General features: G+C 35.6%; 1 protein-coding gene across 4 annotated transcripts in view; it reads right to left on the bottom strand.

The window, feature by feature from the left end:
- Positions 1-304: 304 nt before the first annotated feature.
- Positions 305-17021, bottom strand: part of GABRB2 (gamma-aminobutyric acid type A receptor subunit beta2) — a 174160-nt gene continuing 157443 nt past the window's right edge. For 3 of the 4 annotated variants that reach the window (XM_063348877.1, XM_063348876.1, XM_063348878.1), the window contains 2 exons: positions 10112-10162; positions 305-6517 (listed from right to left, as the gene is read on the bottom strand). In XM_063348877.1, coding sequence (XP_063204947.1) covers positions 6170-6517; positions 10112-10162 — 399 coding nt within the window. In that variant the 3' untranslated portion in view covers positions 305-6169. The remainder of the gene's footprint in view (positions 6518-10111; positions 10163-17021) is intronic. The other variant, XM_063348879.1, reaches the window with a different exon arrangement.

Below are 17021 nucleotides of genomic sequence, written 5' to 3'. Positions count from 1 at the left end.
AGCTTCTGAGATTTTTCAGCTGTTCCCCTCCTCTCAGCGTTTTCTTATTGACTAGCACTAAGCATCTCACTGTACATTGCTTCTGTTCCCCAGGCACTCGGCTCCCCCTGAGTGCTGCACAGGCAAATCAACACCACATTATGGCTACCCTTTCACACGGTAAGCCTACGCTTCGGATGCCTCAATGCTCAACTTCCTGGTGTCCCTTTCTGACCCGAATTCATGGATATTCACTTCAGATGAGAACTGTAATCTTCTGCAGCTTGGAGAAAAGAGCCTGCCCAACATAACGCAACTACGTATACATCTTTTAGGTTTTCTTTATTTATATTTTTTTAGTTCAAGAATTACACACTAGCCAACATTATTATATATTTACATGCTGAAACTGGCTGCAATAATTTTAAATTCAAGAAAATATCTCTTATGTGCTACTCATTTACAATCATCATTTTACTACCTCATATATCCCAGAGGTTAGCAGTCCTTTTGAGAAAGACATGAAGATCTGATGCAATGATATCCACTAGTATTTTGCATTTTCTAGCCATTGGAAAATGTGCATTATGTGCATATAAGAAAGGCTACAAGGTCATTAGTAAGGCTGATGATTACTACATTATGAAGTAAATAGTACTAAGTAAAAAAAGATAAATCAGAACTGTGCAAAGACAGTACTAACAGAACCATTTAAACACCCATGCAAATAAAAACGTGATAGAAGTCAAATCATACTCAGCTTGCTAGAATTAATCATGTTTCAAATGTTCTTTTTGTCTTCAACTGAAAGTAACAGGACAAACCATGAACAATACAGCCTGGTGAGTATCTGTCAAATGACAGTAACAGTGGAAACATACAAAATGTTATCAAATTGGAATAGATGACCTCATGTCTGAAAAACATTAAAAAGATACAACCCTTAGTATGAAAGTAGAGGTGAGATTTTTCATTGTTTAAGTTTCATTTTTTGTCAAAGCACTTACAAAGAAAATAATTTTATACTTATGAAATGTTAGCGTTGCATATTCTTGTAGAGATGATCTATTTCAATTTTGTATTAATGGATATTTAAATTATTACTATTGTTACAAAGTAGAATAGGGCGGTATTTTTGATCAACATTCCATTTGTTTCTTAAAAATTTAGACAAAGTTCCTAGTGCATTTTGTTAAGCTTTACCTTTGGTGTTAAGCAGTGACTTATTAGATTTCCCTTTTAAACAATTTCTGGAGTGAAGATTCTTTGGCTTTGGGGGACTATGCTATCTAACGACAGTCAAACATCCTTTTTTTTTTTTTTGTAAAGAAAAATATAAGTCTACTATTAGATACCATAAGAGATACAGATTTCAGAAACCGACAGACGCAATATGCAGGCTTTCTTTAATGAAATCACCAACAGCTGAATTCTCACTTACCCTGGACTCCTTCACATCTCCACTCACTGGCGCAACATAAAGGTGCCTTATTGTAAGTGAAAACCAGCCCCTATTTTTTTTATGCTAATCTGAGTACTGAGTGCCAAGCTGCTATCTTCTGTTGCCTGAACGTTTTAACCATACAAAAGAATCGATTGTGCTAGCAGTAACATTGCCACAACGGCTATTTTACACTACAGTACTTTCTGTACTTTTTTGTATCTGGAATCCAAATCTGTTTATGCAAAAGGGTGTTTAAATTACTCTGCTAGAGCACTGCAATTATTGTACTTAGTAAAAAAAAGTCACTAAACAATTACTGTATCTATCAACTGCTCATTTACAGCTTATTTAATTATTTACATGATTTTAGGACACATTAACCTAAACCATAAGTAGAATTAGCTTTTTGCCTTACCATAAAGTACAAATTAGAAGTTAAAAATGTTTAAGAAATCTGATAATATTTACACACGTTCAGCTTAAGTTATGATTGCTCACATTGTATGTTCTATGTACACATAGCAAAATGTTATGATCACTACTGATATAGTATTGTACCCTGGCCATCCCACCCTAGATTATTTTCTAGAAACAGTTAATATCTTTGCCTTTTTTCTTGGTTCCCTAAGGAATTGGTTGGTTTTGAAAACTTACTAGTGGACAACGCTGTTATAAAAAGAGAGAGAAGAAATAGGCAAGCAATGTGAGGACTAGTCTAATTTCAGATGCTAGGAGGTACAGTACTATCATCATGTCAAACGGTGCAATGCTCCATACGAATTATAAGCATTGATCTGCTGATATAGAAATGCCCGGTTACCCTGTATAGTAAGTTGGTTTTTTTAAATACATTAATCTTTTTTTCTCAAAAATATATTCATACACTGGTTGATGGTAGAAACAAAACTATTATTAGCTTATTCCTTTAACACGCCAACATATGAATGTGTGTGCATATATACGCTCAGTACGTCTATATATACACACGTATGTCCATATAGACATTTAGGTATATGTCCATATGCACATATAGTTGGATAATGTTTAACATCCATTCACTTATGTTTAGTACTGTGTTATAGTATAGAATTGGAACACAGTCTAATAATTACAGTGAAAATTAATTGAGCTTTAATTCTAATGCATATTTGTCTGAAATAAATAGGATTTGTTCCCCAGGTGTAAGACCACCACTCATTTTCTCTATGCATTGTGCTTTTGTACCTTACAGATTTTACGTCCTTTGTATGAGCATGTAAAAACTCTCTGAAGAACTCTGCGACATCCTGTTATCTAAGACTTGCTTTCCTCCCCTGGGAATGAGAAAAGAAATGGTCACAATGTCATTGCTTGAGTCTTTCTTCCCAGTCATTAAACTGCGATAGGATAGAAACATAACATTCCTTATGCAAACACAGAAATATGTTGCATGAATTTTCAGTTCTGAAAATGTGTATCATACTTACTAGCAGTCATGTACAGTATATATTTACAGATTGATCTCAAAGATTTCATTAAAACTGTGCCATGTTATAGTCATAATTTGCCCATGAATTTCACAAAGATGAAAAACACCTTAATTGCTGGCTATCATGTCTAATAGAACAATAAAATGTGCAACTATAATTATATTACAAGATTTATCTAAATTATTAACTTTGATATTTTGCTTATTGAAACAAATAACAATTGACACAATTAAAAGGATCTGGAATATTCATTTTCGGTCAATTCTAAAGCAAACCCAAATTTATTCTAGTTTACCTGGAGGGTAGCACACACAGCAAACCCCGTATCTCATGTACGTTGGCATAGTTTCTCACTTTCACTCAAGTAACTCAGAAGCAGAGTAAGTGCTCGCCCTGGGCTCAAGTTATACTTTTCCCTTGACAGTACCTCGCCAGTCTTTCTCACCCCCATCTTTTTGTATCACAGTGTTAAGCCTTAGTACAAAATGATAGAATCCTTCTCTTTCACTAATTTTATACATCATGTTAATAGCCAGAAGGACATAGTAAAAGCGAAAGTGCTCCTTCCCCCCAGATAATATATCTTTCCTAGTGACACCTGAGCAGAAACCAGACATTTTCTTTCACTCTCTGAATAGTGACATCAGAGAGTATTATGGCTTGTACTGTAACTTCAGATAAATTAATGTGCAGTTCTAGGATTCACTCTCTGTGGCTTTCGTAGTAGCTGATGCAGTTAAACCAATGCAGAGAGTCAACATATTCTCTGTAATGTTTTATATTTGTTGTGTATCAACCACAAACAGGCTGTGAGCTCCCTGTATTCACACTATGCTTCTGTGAAATAAAAAAAGTTGGCAGCGACTTGTGAAATGAAAGAAAAGCTTGTACAGAAGAATACTATAAGACTGCTTTTATTTATGATAATTAATACCATTTTTAAGGAACAGACTTTGAAGAGAAATACTGAATTTTGATGTGGCTCTTTTCCTTAGAATTGGGAAAAAATTCCAACATGATTCATACCTATCAGTTGAAATTCCAAATGCACCTACAAAGCGTTATGCATGAAATGCAGTCAGTAATTAAAGTGTGCGAACAAAAAGCAACATTTTGACTTGGAAAGTTAATCGCACGATGAAAGCCTGTCCCTACCTATTGTGGAGTCTGAACCTGGAGGCAGTACATGAGCGTACACACAACTCCCTCGAAAGCAACAGGTGGTGCGTACGCCTGGCAAATCCCATTTCAGCCTCAAAACTATTTTCTCCCACTTGAAGTAGAACTAAGCATATGACATGCTCAAGACAAAGGCAGAAAACTGGCCTATTAGTTCCCAGAACTGCTTTCCTCCTATCATTGTCGTTCACTGTCAAGTGGGGAAAAAAACCACACAGAAACTTGTAAGAAAATTACTCCTGTAAAGCAAGAATAAAAAATTCAAAGAAAACATTTTATGAAAAATATTCTTAAGAACTATCTTAAAGTATTGCCAAAGGAATACTTAAATGTTGAATACGTATCTGTCTGGAAAAAAAATCCTTTGCTATTTGGAAGATACTTTAATTCTATTTTCTTTCAGAAATTTGTAAACAGATGAGAGGTAGCATAGATACAACAGATGTGGCTTTTGCTTCATGAAACATTTTGTGTCAAACAACATTTGGGATCTCTTTTAGTAAAAGCCATCAGGAATTTATACTTTTTATACAATTCTTGTGAATTGTTTTTTGTTGTTTTGTTTTTATCCACAATGGACTAAATGACAAACTCTACTTTGCCTATAAAATTCTATTTTTTGCCTATTCTATTTTGCCTATAAGAGTAAAGCTCTATGGAATGAAAAAAACCCCCATGTTTTACTTCAAAAAGTTTCCTAAAGCAAACCTGAAATTTTCTAGTTTTTCATGGAAATCACCCTAAAGCAGGAAAGATTCAAGAGTGTAATTAAACTCTAAAAGAGATGGCTACCAATTTTTTCCCTTTAAAACAGTGCATTAAGGAAAACAAAACAGAACGTAAAATGGTATTGCCAAATCCAGACTGAGAAAATACCCTGACAGTATTTTTTGTACTGAAGTACATATGCTCGGATCTTTACTATTAAAGGAGGTACGATACCTTGAATCAACTTGGATGTAAGATGTTAAGCATAACAACAGTAGCAAGCATAACACTGGAAAGATGGCAAATTTGGAAGAAATCACATAACTCCACATGAGTATTTCAGAGTAAGGTATGTATTATAACTGACAACATTCATTTGCACAGAGTGTGTGTAAATATTTATGTATATACACACACACACACTTTTACATATACGTAGCCTTCCCTCTGCTCGGCCTGTAGTTTATAATTGCTCTCTAGCTCTCCCTGCACTAGAAAGGCAGGGCACCATTGGTTTCCTTCAGCCATATAGAGAATTACTATCTGGCCAACCAATTTTGGCACTTTGGACAGATGATTTCCTCTCCCCAACACAAAACAGCAGCATATCTACACATTCAGAGTTGATGCATTTTTATACCATTGCTACATTCTTCTATTGGTCACAACGACAGAAATTGTGATTGTGAGCATATGTTCTCTCTTTAAAATCCAAACAAAACTAGTGCTTTTTGCTTCAGCTTCTGTGCAAACACCCAACCCTAATATTATCAGTCAAAGGTTTAGCTCTTTCAATAAATAACAGGAAATACCTGAATATGGTTGGGAAACCTCTGACCATCATCATCTTGGAAAGATGACAGGCACTACTTGTTTTCAAGTTTACACATGTAAAAGGTAAAATGTGTATGTTTCATAAGCATGAGAACTTAGTACGCTCTCTTAATGTAGATGCATGTCACGGATATGCAGTTTCCCTGGGAATGGTATGTACTCCTGTTGAAACTAGAACTTGTTTCTCAAATGCCACTCTATAATTTGTTTCACTAAACTCAAATGGCCATTAGAAAAAAAAAAAAAAAGAAAAGAAAAGAAAAAAAGAGAAAGTGAGGGTTAACGAGACAGAAATGATTGTCAAAATTCAATTTGCCTTCACACTTGAAATACACTTATTTTTTGATAAGGGGATATATCCATACTGCAACTTAACATATTTATGATTTAGCAGACAGAACCAAAACATTATAAAAACAGACCATAGAGTGGGCCAGCAACTAAGGTGTTTTAAAATAACTTTTTGTCCTGAATAGAATTTTTCTAAGTCCCACTTTTGGCTGTACAACCGATTTGAAGAGAAATCCAGTTCTTGCTTCCTGTGTGGCTTTGTTTCTTAGTTCACATAGTAAAGCCAATAAACAATATTGAAGAAGGAAAAAACAACAGGGAAGAATATGCGCGACCATCGATCTATGGCATTTACATCAGTCAAGTCAGGAATGGTAATTTTCAGTTGAGATGCACGTCTCCGTAGCCTACTTTTCTTCTGTGCCACATGTCGCTCCAGGGCGTTGCGACCAAAGCTGTGTCTGGGTAAGCCAGCTTTCCGGTACTGGATGCTTGAAGTGTCATAGGCCAGCATAGTGCTTCTAGGGTCCCCAAGCCCCATCACAGCCTCGGAGGCAGCCATCTCATTTTTAATTTCAAGTGTGCTCAACAAAATATTTTCATGTGGATCCATCTGTAAAAAATAAGAAAGCAAATTTAACAGGAGAGAAAGGAAGCCCAATCAGTTGCAAACTGAAGCCATGCTGACAAGGGCTAGATCTAACATTACTAATTCATTGGGTGTCAGCCTGTCTAAAAGACTTTATGCGTAGCCATGACTATATTTATTGCCATTTATTTGTGAACTCAAGGGGCAATAAGGCCACTATAGTATAATGGAATAAATGACGTTTCTCTGGGCCCCACGTTCAGTGAGGAGAAGCAATACCTGGGCATGGAGTACATGCTCAGCTCCTGAAAGTGGGATTCGCCATTAAGTAGAATATCTGGGGCCAACATTGAGCTTTTGGGGGTTTTTGGAGGGCAATCAAATGAAAAAGGGTCTGCTTTGTTTTGATTTTTCTTCTCTCAAACGAAGGCTTCAGGTATTCTCAAGGTCTCTCTGCCTCTATAAAACAAGGCCCAGAGCACTGAACAAGGGAATGCAAATTTTCAGTCCCTATATTCCAAGCAGGACTGGTGGTTACCTGGGGAAAGGCACCGACACGGTCTATACGTATGCAGAAACTCCATTCCCCAGTGCTAATGAATTTCATAAATACAGTGCATGCTGTGGAGACCTTAACGCTAGAATAGCAGAGATCTGCAATTTAGAGCAAGGAAAAACATATACAGAGTGTAATCACATCAAACGTGCATTGAACAGGTGTTTCAATGGGTATTTTTAGCTACTATATATTTTTTTAAAGGCAGTTCAGTGAAGAAAATATTAATGCAATGTTTTAAGGAAACTCCTTATACAATTAAGAGGGTTTCAAAGTTGATGAACTAAATTTTACTCTTAGTCAATCTGGAGTAGATCTGAAGTATGGGTAGGAGAACTTCAAAATAATCCATTTATAGAAAACAAATACAAGGTTATTTATTTAGGATGTTTTAATTCTCCTCAGCCTTTCTTCTAAGGATGTATTTTGAATTGTGTCATTGCAGGGTATAATTAAATAAAAATACTTTAAAGGCAATAACAGCTAATGAGCACCTAATTAAGTACACTGACTTCGTAATGGTAGTGTAGATATACTCCAGGCTAAATAAGAGATGAAACTGTCCCAGAGCTTCTTTAAGAACAACTCAGTCACATTATTCATTTATCATGTACATAATATATACTATGATTATTATTGAAAGTGCACAAACTGTGACTTTTGTGGATTTCTAAACAATAATATGGCATTAGTCTATGCTGTAATATTTAGAAGCCAACAGTCAGCAGCAGGTACCTCGCTGCATTATCCAATATAGCACCATATTTGCCATTATTAAAAAAAACAAAACCCTATGTAATATTTCATGGGGCACAGTGAGAGAACTGGCGTGAAAAACCATCGCTTTTTAGTAGCATCCACTGCACAGTATTATGAACTGAGAAGTTCTCACATGTTCATACTCACAAAAGTACTTCGGACCTACTGAAACACTGCCATTTGAGTGATTACATCTGTTCAAGTGATGCATAAAAGTTGGCGTCGCTGAGATACCAGATTTCCCTGTCTTTTTTTATTTTTCCCCAGTCTATGTGAGTTTGCACCCCTCTAGTTTCATTATATTTTAGTTTTAGATTAAATGTAATGACTCAACATGAAGCAGACAAAATCATCTATTTTTGCCTCCTTTCCCTCAAAGCCATATGAAATCTTTGAATTTTATAGTGTGTTACGGAAATCAATCTTTTTCAAGAAGCACTGGAAAAATGGGAAAGTTGGGCTGGAACTCAAGAAAAATTCCATTAAGAACTCTATAGTATGATACTGAGCACGGTGAGGAAACACTGTGTTCTAGCCAGGAAGGCCATCAAATCAGTTCTCGTCTGCATTACACAAACCTAAATCAAAAAGATTATTCTGCTATTGTATTACAAACAAAAGCAAACATATGCAAAATCTTTCAAACAGATCTATGAAACTTCGCAAGAGAGCTTTCAAACATTTTCTTAGAATGAGTGCAGTTATTTGGAAAATTCTTATGTGATTTTTGGGGTAAGACAAAATTGGCTGTCATTTTTGTTAGATCTCAGACAAATAAGATGACTTTCAGTATCCTGAAAATAAAAACACTTGTAGGCACTTGACATTCATTGATCCCAAGAATGTCTAAAAACAAATAGGGGATGTACCTTACAAGAGGGGTGCAAAGCCATTTAGAAATGACATTTTATGAAGTTTCACATAGCCTTAAGAAAACAATAGAAAATTTTGTTCCAATGACATCAGGGGAAGTTTAGTATAGTATCCACTAATGCGATGGTTTTACCCCAAGCCTGGCTTATTTTCGCCTCAATGTTGTGCATTCTAAGATACTGTCTTTGGAAAGATTCTAGTGCCAACAAATTTTTTCACACCTTAAATCATCTTAGGATGAATCTACTTTAAGCATTCTATCCTTTTGATCTGCAATGATATTAGAAATTTGAGTGCTCTTTACACACTCATATACTTTCTATGCAATACAAACGCAAGAAAAGTTATTTTAGTCTCCTAGAGTTAGATACAGACATGTTTTAGCAACATGGTATCACTCCTTCAGTTAACTTTTTGCTTTGATTCTTTTGTCACTTCTCATTTCTGTAAATTTCTTAACACAGCAAACCACTGCAGTTATCTGGTAATCTTGGCAGTAGTTAGTAAGATTAGTGATGCTGGGCAGGAAAAACATTTAGCAATATTCTAAACTATCTTCTAGGGCAAAGTGTCCTCTTCTGCACGTGCCACACAAAGTTGGAACACAGCATTTTTCAATATTCCAAGAATATTTCAGAAGAAATAATGCAGAACACACTAAAAATTAGTGATGGGCGAACCTTCAAGTGTTAGAAAAGCCAGGTAAGCACCACAAAGTTTGGGTGCTTCTCGAGCACTAATTTGACCCTCCTGCACCTGGAATAGGGGATTGACCATAACAAGAACTGCATTTTTCATGGTATTTTGAATTCCCAATCTGAAGAACTCCCAAAATTCCAATCCAGAAGTACACATGAATGTGAAAATAAAAGAAAGAAACAAAAAAAAAAAAGAAAGAAAACTTTGAAAACTTCTCAACCTTTGACAAAAGGTTCCTTGTCAGATTAGAGAGAGCTGGGAGAGTTATTTTTACCAAGCAGGTTCGCCCAACTCTAAATAAACATGCCTTTGTAACTAAGTGAAGCCTGAGGTAGAATGATAATGAATTACATTTATCATACACAGCACCGCCCATTCAAAAGGATCCCAAAGCGCTTTACAAGCATTAGAAAGAAGAACCACTTCACTTCCCAGTGAAGCGCAATCACCTCTGAGGAGAAACGTGGTGACTGACAATGCAGAACAATACACTATATTTTAGTTGAGGAAATGGAGAATGCTATAGCCAATTGAAACTATGGGGTGGGTGAGTGGTGGTGGGAAATGTTAGGTAAGCAGAACAGTTAGATAAATTGATATTTGGCCAGATGCTTGTGGTTGAGATGACGACGCTATAAAAAAGTGCCATGGGATCTTTAATGACCGTAAGTGGTCAGGACCTGAATTTTAAGTCTCTGAGGATAAAAACATTAGAAAACAATGAAAGATACCTTTGTTGAATACATTTCTGGACAATGATATGTGCCAATTATTCTTCTGTCCTGTAAGTTAATAAAATCAAGACCAGTTTCCTTAGAGATAAGGCAGCTATTATCTTTCATTTAAAATTAAAGCACTCTAGGGTAATAATAGGACAACTAATTAAAAGATATAGGGACCTCTAAGCCAACAATTAGCATAAGTATTTTCTGGCTTCAGAGGTGCTATTACTGCCTTGCTTTGCTCCTCAAGGTAACATAACATTGTGATGTAAATGTATTTTTTCCAACTGGTCATTTGACCAAGGAAGATATGATGATATGAAAACAATTGTTAAAATTATCCCAGAGGAAAAGTAAGTGTAAAAGTGGTTTCAAAAGGAGGTGGAAGAAGGTTAAAAAGATCTCTTGGTGCTGAAGGATTGTTCAACCATAGAACTAGCTCTTTATGGTGAACAGGAGAGTTCAAACTTAATGGAGAAATTCCCAGGGAGAAGGAAGGAAGGGAGGATGTGAAGATGAAGAAAAAGCAGCAGCAGGTACCATGGAAATAAAAGGTGAAGGGAGAAGTGGAAGAGAAATGACCAGAGTTCAGCAACCATGCAAGAGGGTGGGTTTTTAATAAATCAATCTTAAAGGTGGATGACAAAAGATATGATGTAAATGATATTCACTTATAGGTCCAGGTCAACTGGAAGAAAAGCTGACTCTGGAGCCTTGAAAGAGGCCATGGCCTTTTTGATGGCCTCAAACAAAGGGAATACAGAGGAAAGTGTAGAAATGTTACCATTATATATTCTTCCTGCTACTTAGAAACTCCAAAATGATGGCTTTCTTGAGGAATTCTCTTACACTAATACATTAGCAACTGTAAAATACAAGTAAATTACAGCTCACACACACATGCATACATACACACGTATGTACATTAGGAATCCTCCAAGGATGACCAGATCTCTGAAATTAGTAACATCAAGTAAACCAGCATCTTGGTGATTATGCTCTACTGTTATGCCAAACACAGCTTTACAGTAGGAAGGAAATTTATATTGATGAACTGAAAAGACAATATTGACACTTTTCCTTCCTCATATACTGTTCATTTTCACATTAACCTTCAAATACAGGCAGTACTAATGGCTCATTTTATGACAGAATAGATAAAATAGACTATAGGGCTGGAATTTCTCACGAAAACACCTTGTGAAACAAAATAGTTGAAAATTCAGAAGAAATATCCTTTTGTTATGTAGGGCTGCCATTAGTCAAAAGCAAAATACAGTGAGCTAAACCACAAAGGGACAACAGAAGTACCCAGACTATTACGAGGATTAACACCTGAGATTAGATCTCAGCATTTATAGGTCTTGTGAAGTGACATTCTTAAGAGCTGAAGACAGAAATAAAGATCCTTTTCGCAATGAAAACCAACATGACACGCCTAGACGTACGATTTAATTTGCTAGAGATTAAGACCTTAGTATTATCTATAGCATAGTTTCCCACCACTTAGCAGCTCAGCTTTGCTTGGAAAACCAGTAACATCCCATTCCTGAGTAGTCACAGTAGCTCTGCCAAGATTAGGTGACAGTATGGAGTGCGCTTTACATATAATAGGGATCTTCCACCTCATCAGCAAGGTTTGATTTATTGATTAGGAACCACCTATCTCTGGGGATTGCACTGACTACACAAGGTATCGTGTGGAAGGTAGATAGTCCTGTATAAACTGCTGCTAGGTTCATTCTGGAAGAAAAAAGAATTAATGATTTTCAAATGGCACCTGCCTAAAGCCATACAGACATTTTTGACATGATAAGCAAGTCTGCTGAGATAAAGCTATATGAAATCATAAAGCACAAATGCCTAATATTTCAAAACATCCATATGTGAAACAAGGTCCTAAAAAATGTAACAAGCATTGTGTTTGCATTATGTGTACAAAATTCAATTTGTTGCCAGCATTGCCGTAACTGTTTACGAAACCGTGATAGAATGCATTGGCACAGAGTGCATTATACACCTAAGATTTGGGTCAGGCTGTAAAGCATGCAGTTGGAGGACAGTAAAATTGACATAATTTCAGGTTACTTTGGTTGGTTTCAGGTCAGAAAATCCAGAGAAAGTCTGCAAATTCAATCAGCATTTTCCTTAGTTTCTTGAGCATTTAAAGCCTAAAAAACTAAGCAAAAAACCCGAGACCTGTAAGAATTAACAAAAAAAAAAAAAGTGAGAGAAAATGCAAGATCTGGACACAGAGCTTTAACATTGCTCTAATGACTTGCAATTCAATTTCTAGGCATCCAGTTTTACCCTCTGATACATGTTATTTCTTGATCATTATCATTAGTAACAGATCAATAACTTAGTTGTAAGTATTGTAGGATTCTGGAGAAATGGTTGAAAAACTTATGCTTTCTTTTGGCATCCATTACTTACATACAAGATTCCACACTGAAGACATTGCAGAATAAGTGCCCACATAAAATGAAAGAGGCTAACGTATCTTTGGCTTTGACATTTGAATAAAAATCATGAAATATGAACTTTTTTGAACTGCTGCACAGAATCCAGTGTTCTAAACCAAAAGCCAAAAAGTGAAATAGGCAAAATGAGGACCGCTGTTTGAATTATGTGAAGAATAGGAAAAAAGAGGGAAATGGCCTATTAGTGTCCTGTCCTCAACTTGAACATTACACCAACATCTTCTAAAATATCGCAAAAAAACATCCCTGGGTTTTTTTGAAGTAAAGGGGGAATAAATCACCTTAGCCAACCAAGACAGAAAAATAGTACACTGTGATTGTGCAGAAAAACAATCTCTAGTAAAGTGAAAGGAATAAATTATGTAAGTAAGGCCTTGATGTTATACATGTAATTTCCATTCTAGTGCACCAAATATAGTTGACCGTAAGCAGTAAACAAGTATCTGATGCAGGAAATGAGCTTGTAACTTTACCTAAGTAGATACATTAATTTAATGAGACTTAAATAAATACTAAGGTTAGTCATGTTTTCAAGTGACTTTGGCTTTTAGCCCAAAACCATGAGCAATGCATATATACATAAGGAGGAAACAATTTTTTTTTTTTTAACCTTCAAGAACATATCACAATAGTGGAGCTAAATATTAGTTAAAAAGAATTCTAATTGGGAAGTCTTCAAATCTGAATCAGCTCCATATTGATGATATTTGAAAGTACTTGCTCTCCCTTCTATGGTTTTCTTTTTTCCTCCAGAAGATTGCAAAATCATCACTTAGATCAAAACAATACTTTGTAAGTGATTCTATCTTAAAAATGAAACCCGTCCATGAAAGAAGAAACCTCTTCTATGTTAAAGATAAGCATCAAAAACTTTTCCAGGAGAAAAGTTGAAAAATCTAAAAATTAACCTATCTGAACTTCCTGAAAGCATTTATTTTTACAAGGCAGATTTTGTAAATACTAAAAGGGGGGGAAAAATAAATTAATCTTTGACTGAAAATAAACATAAAGCAATGTAAGTAGAATTGGAATTTTTGAAATTTCAGCTACAACTTTGAGCAACAATTTTTTACTACTGAGACATTTAGGAAGAAGCAAAGGTGGGTGATTTGGAATACAAGTCGTCTTCTGTTTCGCCAAGAAACAAGGTGTTAGGCAGCTCAGATTCTTACTAATATTGCTCTGATGAAGCATTTGTTATTTATCTGTTAAAACATCATCCCATTTACATGTACCCATTTAATTCTCTTGAAGATAATATAAGTGAATAACTCATCAGCAAGAACCTACATCTTAGAAGTTGCTCGTTTCCACCTGTGATAAATAAGACCAAAATTTCATCAAACCCATGATGCCCCTAAGCTAAGTCTCTTATTATGTTGTCTTACAAAATATAATTTAACAGATAAATCTAGCACCAAAAATATACTACAGAACCACAGCAAAATTGCTTATATAAGAAAGCTTCATGAAAGATGAAAAATGCATGAAACACTGGATTATCATTGCAACTGGAAAAATTTTAAGGTATGGTCTAGATATAGTTATGATTTTGATATATGAACTAGACAGTAAAAGGCTGATAAAGTAGCTTCTCTAGAACAGGCTTCTGAAAAATACATAGATGTTATTTTTCTTGTTTGAAGTCAGATACAACATGCAAAGCACTACACAGCATATACAGTCATGAGAGTGGATAGACTGTATGGCAGTCCACCAGTGTGTCATCCTTCTGACTATAATATACTCACTTGTCAATAGATTTAGGCTCATGATTTTGGGGAAGACCAACAACATAATTCTTGGGCACGAGGTCCAAGGAAAAACTTTGGGAGCAGTGACAAAAGGACAAAGGCTAGATAAAACACTGGAGAGAACTGCAATCAATTAAAAAAAAAAAAAAGAAAATTCTTGAGATTTTTCTATGGAAAACCACTGATAAGTTTTCATTACAAAGAAAATAAAGATGAATTTCCAACCTTCAACAACAAATTTCCAAATCAAAAAAGATATAGAAATGTACTTATTATGATCATGTTCAGTGCTGATTTAGAAGCCTGAAATACTGCCAGTTCCATAGCTATAGATACTGCAAGGCTCAGAGAAGTAGTCCTAAAAATATTAAAATGAAAAGTCTTCTGCTTTAAAACAATCAAAAAATATGAATTTGTTGATTGAATTAGAACATTCCTGCATGACTGATTTGTACACTGATAGTCTGCTGTTTTGGGGAGACTAAGATTTTGTCACTCATTTAAAAATGAGTGACAAGAATGAAGAAACTGTTGCCAAGACATGGTTAGTCATTTCAGATTTGTTCCTAAGTAAGTTTCTGCATATGCAAAATACGTACCAATATTATGTATCATTTCAAATTTTGTATTATACTTAAACTAATTTTGTATTATACTTAAACTAATTTTGTGTATACATTAATTCTAGAGAAAATAAAAACTGGATTATAGCTTTCTTCCTTACATTTTGGTGGCCTTTTGTGCTTGTAAATTTAAACAAAACTTGAGTTTGATCAGTTAAAGGTATTATAGTTCTGTAGCAATACATATGCACTCACATATAAAATACAAATATATGAATAGTAGGAGATTTTCAGAACACATTTAAAATGAAGGAAAAAACCTGAGGTTTTTGGCAATAGTGTGCAGTTTGTTCTTGACACATATAATTTTATGGAAACAAGAGAAAAAAGTTTAATAACATGCAAACATGCATGTTTAATAAAAAATAAAAAATAATAACTTTAATAAAAAAGTTTAATAACATGCAAACATGGTAGGTGCTTATGTAAAACATGGTCAATGTTATAGTTTCAGAAGATGTATATCAGGAATGGTGATCTACTCACAACTAAGAAAGCTATTAATGAGTTAATGGTATCAAATATAGGCTTATTTTTAAATTGCAAATTATCATATATTGTACATGCCTCATGATACAAAAAGGAAGAAAAAATGAAAGCTGAAGAATCATCCCCCACAACAGCTAGCAATCAGCTTTTAGATCTTCTCCTCCAGCTATACTATCATATACTTTAATAAACAAAAGACTTTCCATGCAGCAACTGAAACTTATGTAAAGACACCTTTCCTACCCGCAACTGCTACAGCTGGGAAGTATAAAACCTCAGAATTCCATCTAGCAAAATGTAAGCTAACATGTTCCATTTCTGAAGACCTTCATTTCCAGTTACCTTCAGGAACCTTTGAATACTCAAAGAATTCTCAAAAATTGCCCAAGCGAAATATTACATGAAAATAATCATGTTGATTTAAGCTGTGTGACCTTTACTGTTGCATCCCTCAGATCAGCCCAAAAGCGTTAAGTTTCTGACAACTATTAGCAGACAGTTGAGTTCATTTTGAGGACATGAGCAAGGACAGGTAGGCAGGGCTTTTTGTACATAGCTTTAAGATGCATTAAGTTTAGGGAGAAGGCTCAAAGTTTTTTGGGTGGTGAAAAAAACTAAATTCAAGTCTTTCACACTTCTAAAAAGAGGAATGGAGACATAAGAATAAACAAGTTTTAGACTTCTATGTTTTAATATAACCTTATACCATTACAGAAGGATTTTTAAAACTAATATCTAAGGAGTAAAAAGAGATATATTCATATATATAGACATATATGTCTGTATATATACATACACACATATTTAAGTTTAGGCATAATCCTACTGACCTGTTGACCTTTTTCTTAAGTTATGTAAGAAACTAACTCCTGGTGTCTAACTTTCTCCATATGCAGAATTCTGGGAAAAGAGCTAGTATCCAAAAGAATGAGTAACCAAGTGAATTTACTGATAAACATAGGTCTTCATAGCCCAGCACGACTGTTTCTTTAGATTTAACATACATTTATGCAATACAAACCCTAACACCCTTTTAGAAAAAGAATATATATAAGAAAGGATAATTGGATTGATGGGCCAAGGCCAACTGTATGTGGTTTAATAAGGCCAAGTGCCAGGTCCTGCATTTTGGTCACAACAACCCCAAGCAATGCTACAGGCTTGGGGAAGAGTGGCTGGAAAGCTGCCCAGCAGAAAAGGACCTGGGGGTGCTGGTGGACGGCCAGCTTAACATGAGCCAGCAGTGTGCCCAGGTGGCCAAGAAAGCCAGCAGCATTCTGGCTTGTATCAGGAATAGCGTGGCCAGCAGGAGTAGGGAAGTGATGGTGCCTCTGTACTCGGCACTGGTGAGGCCTCACCTCGGGTGTTGTGTTCCGTTCTGGGCCCCTCTGTACAAGAGGGACATTGAAGTGCTGGAGCGTGTCCAGAGGAGAGCTACCAGGCTGGTGAGGGGTCTGGAGACCAGGTCATATGAGGAGAGGCTGAGGGAGCTGGGCATGTTTAGCTTGGAGAGGAGGAGGCTGAGGGGAGACCTCATTGCCCTCTACAGCTGCCTGAAAGGAGGTTGGAG

The sequence above is a fragment of the Chroicocephalus ridibundus genome, chromosome 11 (genome assembly GCF_963924245.1).
Source record: "Chroicocephalus ridibundus chromosome 11, bChrRid1.1, whole genome shotgun sequence".
NCBI lineage: Eukaryota > Metazoa > Chordata > Aves > Charadriiformes > Laridae > Chroicocephalus > Chroicocephalus ridibundus.
The sequence above is the reverse complement of the archived record's forward strand: the minus strand, read 5'-3'. Positions and strand labels throughout refer to the sequence as shown.